Source organism: Anopheles arabiensis, chromosome 2, assembly GCF_016920715.1.
Source record: "Anopheles arabiensis isolate DONGOLA chromosome 2, AaraD3, whole genome shotgun sequence".
NCBI classification, from domain to species: Eukaryota; Metazoa; Arthropoda; class Insecta; order Diptera; family Culicidae; genus Anopheles; species Anopheles arabiensis.
In genome coordinates, this window is record NC_053517.1 from 18,815,875 (window position 1) to 18,820,312 (window position 4,438).

At 47.7% G+C, this 4,438-nt stretch overlaps 1 protein-coding gene and 2 non-coding genes across 3 annotated transcripts; 2 read left to right on the forward strand and 1 right to left on the reverse strand.

Annotated features, from left to right (window-relative positions):
* Positions 1-296: 296 nt before the first annotated feature.
* On the reverse strand, positions 297-2,656 carry LOC120898699 (dynein regulatory complex subunit 5). Its single transcript, XM_040304926.1, has 3 exons — positions 1,109-2,656; positions 904-1,039; positions 297-824 (listed from the first exon to the last, which is right to left on the reverse strand). Exons 1-3 carry the CDS (start codon positions 1,995-1,997, stop codon positions 557-559), a joined length of 1,293 nt encoding a protein of 430 aa, XP_040160860.1. The 5' UTR covers positions 1,998-2,656; the 3' UTR covers positions 297-556.
* An 862-nt stretch (positions 2,657-3,518) lies between these two features.
* Positions 3,519-3,600, forward strand: Trnas-gcu. Its single transcript has one exon. It is a non-coding gene; the product is annotated as a tRNA-Ser (tRNA).
* Positions 3,601-3,967: 367 nt separating this feature from the next.
* On the forward strand, positions 3,968-4,049 carry Trnas-gcu. Its single transcript has one exon. It is a non-coding gene; the product is annotated as a tRNA-Ser (tRNA).
* The last annotated feature ends 389 nt before the right edge of the window (positions 4,050-4,438 follow it).

Below are 4,438 nucleotides of genomic sequence, written 5' to 3' on the forward strand. Positions count from 1 at the left end.
ACGAGCGTGGGTGACAGTTTGTTGTACGATTTTTTATAAAACTTTCTTTGTTTGAATTTTAAAATAATGGTCTGATTAAATTGTAAATTTTAAGTTGATGTACGCAAGGGTGACAAAACTACAGCGATTCTAAGCGGAAACAAATTTGTTTGAAATTCGAATTGGCGGTTATATTTGATGCACTTTTGAAACGAGCTTATTATAACTTACTAAACCATTCTTCGTAATCGTAATCGTAAGCATTATTAAACATTAATTATGAAGAGCCTAGCTTATCACAGTGAATCACTAGTTTATCATGTGAATTAAGTTAAAACTTTATTGGTTTTGACACTATTTTACAAACATAGATTAAATGTACAACTTTCTTATTCTGTTCAGCATATAGCATTAGTGTTTGAGTACGGCGCAAAACTAGAATACGATGGTTGCAGTTACATCTTATCATCCTTTTCTGATAATAAGTTCCTGTACAAATTCCGCAAAAAACATCCAACCACAACACCTAACGCCCTCATCTATCAAATCCACACTCCAACAGACCTTCGCACCCGGTTTACCACGTATGCAAACTGTGCGGGTCGCGATTTTCCAGTATTACCTCATCGATGATCGCCCGCACATCGTACGAGATGTCCGTGTTGCGCAAATCGAGCTGCTGGAGTGTTTTATTTTCGTAAACGCGCTGTAGCAACCGTTCCCCCATGGCCGGCGACAGACGGTTCGAGGAGATGTCGAGCCGCTTGATCGTGTCGTTGAAGCGGATCAGCATCAACAGATACTCCTCGATCTGTTCATCTATCGAACAGCAGCTGAGGTTGAGTCTGGGAGGAAAAAGGGGAGAAAAAACACAGAAGAATGTTGACTTTAGGTAACCTTGCGGTGGACGGTGGACATGCTTACTCCTGCAGTGGCATGTAGAACACACTCGTTATGATGAACATAGCACCCTCGGTAAGGATTGGATTGAGTCTCAGATCAAGCTTTTCGATGCGACGATGCCGAAGGCGCCAGGTTAGCTCCTGGACGCTTTCTGGAGCTATTATAAAAAAACAAAGACATTTTTGAAGGCCTTAGTTCTGGAAGTGTCTGTCCGTCGTCTACTTACATAAGAAATTGTTGGTCAATACGACTTCCCGTATGTTCGGGAACGAGTGCGGCTTGATCGAATCACAGAACGCGCGCAGCCCGATGTCCCCGCAGCGGCAGTGCGGAAACGCGATCGTACGCAGCTGCGGACAGCCCTTCCCGAGGGCCGCACTGATGCGCTTCATCATCGTCGGCTCGAGCTTGCTGCTGTGCAGGCGGAACTCCGTCAGCTCGCCGCACCGTTCCAAGCCCTGCGTCATCAGCTTCACGTCCATCTCGGTGATCGTGGCGCAGCCGAGGAAGAAATTGTGCCCCACATCCTTCACGTCGTACGTTACGCTGATGCGCTGCAGTCGCCGCAAGTTCGCCAGCACGGCGTCCAGCGGCACGTGGTCACTGTTGTCGGACAGCGATGGTTGCAGCCGCTCGAGCCGCAGCTCGCGCACGAACGGCGAACACAGATCGACGATCCGCTTCACGCTCTCCTGGTCGTACTCGTTCGGCTTCAGGTGCTCCACCAGCTCGGCCAGATGCTGCTCGAGGTAGATCCGTATCCACGGCTTCGAGCCGACCTCTATCGGTACGAACGTGCGCCACCGGTGGTGAAAGGCTCGCTTCCAGAAGGCATCGCTGCGGACCCGCGCGCACAGCGTTTCGAGCGGAAAGTTCAGATCGAGCAGATCGAGCAGATACTGGCGATCCTCGCAGAGCGGTAGCTCCCGGAAGTACGGCACCGTCATCCAGCTGTCGGCAATCGCTTTGAGGCAGAGCACCTTCAGCGGTTCCGGCACGTTCAGGTCCCAGTCGAGGTTGATGGCATCGAGCTGGCGGGTTTTGTCGCGATTCAGGTGCCTCGCACACATGTACGCCCGGTACGTGTTGAGGTCAAGCGTGTTGGGATACTTCATGGTGGCCTATGTGCCTTAGTTATGAGGACGATAAACAAGAAGAATAATTTCACTTGATCCCACTTTTATTCTTTTTTTTTCACTGAGAATGTTGTGTCCCTGTTGTCCGTTCGAAGCGTTCCGACGCACTAAACAATCCGGCGCATCCAGGAGCAACAGACTGGAGAACTCCCGGGGTTTGCAGAATTACTTGCTAGGAGGACTAGGATTGTTTAATCGATACGATATTTCCACCACCCTCCTCCAGCCGTTTGCACGAAACTTTGCGTTGCCACTTGTTGCACTAGGCCACTATGCGGCGTTCCACTACTAACGTGTAAACCCCCGGCCGTTGCTGTGGCACTGACACAACAAACTGCCGTTTACTGGCGCGCGCGTTTTCTTTCGCCGATATTTCGATGCTCCGTGCTTGCGGAAAACTCGCGCGCTTACGTGTGTTGGCTGCGCGAGGTCCTACCGTGCGCGCAGCAAGTCCATATGTGAGAGAGCACGGGGTCTTTTTTTGTTGCTATTGCTACAAACTCGCGAGACAACGACGTCTCTACTACTGCGGGGCAGACATGGTAACGCCAGCTGTCTGGCCGCGTCTTGGTACGGTGATGTTCTCAACCGTCCGTGTCAGGCGGGTAGCAGCAGCAGCAGCAGCAGCAAGGTTTTTATGTCTGTTTTCTTACTCTAGTTCGAGGTCGGTTTCTCGGTGGCCAACGTTCCTCTCCTGCGCCCTCCCCACTGGTGTTGATAAACCGAACTTTAATAGCATTTGAACGCGGTGTTGTCAGCGTTGGTAAACATACAACGGCACGGATCGCCTTCAATCCATAATCCCACATCTTCGAACGAGAACACCATCGCCGCTCAGTGGACGCTCTCGTGGACACGGTGTCGCGTGCAATTTGGCTAAAATTAAATGCCCCCGCCGCCCAAGTTCTTTGTGTGTGTGTGTGCGTTGTTTGTTGCCATTACCCTCCCCGTTCCCATGTGGGCATCGACAACATTGCGACGGAAATCCGCTTGAAAATTATGACGTCCACCTATCATCCGGCATCATTGGTGGCCCCCCGCGCGTGATCTTTGAGGCGTGGGAGATACACACATCTGTGTTTTTGTTTGTTTTATTGCTGACCGGTCTGGCGTATGGGTTGTGGCGGTCGCAAGCCAACCAGTTAATTTGTTATATACGCTTTCCCATTTGGCACGGGACTGCCAACGGTTTGAGAATGGGTGAGAAAGAGTGAAGTGCGAAAGGGCAGAGTTCGGCGAAAGGGGGCACATTTATTTATTTTTAACAACACATCCATTTTTTTCTCGCGTACGTTATCACATCTATGTGTTTAAATGAGAGTGAGGAAATGGGCAAGGCCATTGAAATAATAGTTTATTTATTATTCTCTCTTTTGGATCGCTCGAAATGTACAAAAATTATCTTCGAATCATTTAGCCGTGGACACGCTACAAACAGCGTAGCAGCGAGAATCAGGCGCGTAAGCCTATATTGGTACGTAGCGTGACCTTCGGACACGAGACGAGGTGGCCGAGAGGTTAAGGCGTTGGACTGCTAATCCAATGTGCTCTGCACGCGTGGGTTCGAATCCCATCCTCGTCGGGCGATGCTTTTTGTTGTTGTGTTTTGTTTACACACACTGTTGGAACAGCTGTTGTGTTGTGGAAGAGGAAAAAGAAAGAAGGGTGAGGTGAGGCTTTGTTTACAAAATTTGATTGGATTGTGCATTTGTATGTGTGTGTTGCGTGTGTTAAATGCAAGGGTGAGCGGAATTTTGTGTGTAGTAGTAGTACTTCTAAGAGGAAGAAGCCAATGCGCAAATACAGTTTTTTTCTTCTTTTTAGTGATTGTTTAAACAAAATATGGGCCGCTTTTTTGCTGCTTGTCTATTAGAAAAATACATTAGAAAATGCAACAATAAAATAAATGTATGTTTCCAGTTTGAAACAGGGCGCCGAAGCCACCACATGACGAGGTGGCCGAGAGGTTAAGGCGTTGGACTGCTAATCCAATGTGCTCTGCACGCGTGGGTTCGAATCCCATCCTCGTCGAGCAGACAAGTTTTCTTTTTATGGTTACGTAGGATGTGATGTGTCTTTAAATTTAAATGTTTTTGTGCGAAACTACGGGGAATGATGCGGAATGAGGAACACGATGAAAGAACGACAACGACTATCAACAAACAAATAACATCTCGTCAGCATGTTTCTCGTGGTATAATCACATGTTGTTATATATGTATATATATATATTTATTTCTTGTTATATAATATTTTTTGGTATTTATATTCATATATATTCATTCTCTCTTTCTCTTGTTTTGTTTTGCTCCTTGTTTCGAATGAATGATTTTGTTCTATCTTCCCTCTTCCTCCCCCTACACGCACGACCCATCCTATATGCTTTGTGTGCCTATCCTTTTTTTTCTTGTGCCTGGTTT

What these genes read in the sequence shown, in the direction of transcription:
- LOC120898699 (XM_040304926.1), bottom strand. Translation starts at nt 1,997, where the DNA reads ATGAAGTATCCCAACACGCTTGACCTCAACACGTACCGGGCGTACATG. An exon ending in ATTGACCAACAATTTCTTAT is followed by an intron (nt 1,040 to 1,108) that starts GTAAGTAGACGA and finishes TTTTTATAATAG; the next exon opens with CTCCAGAAAGCGTCCAGGAG. An exon ending in TTCTACATGCCACTGCAGGA is followed by an intron (nt 825 to 903) that starts GTAAGCATGTCC and finishes TTTTCCTCCCAG; the next exon opens with ACTCAACCTCAGCTGCTGTT.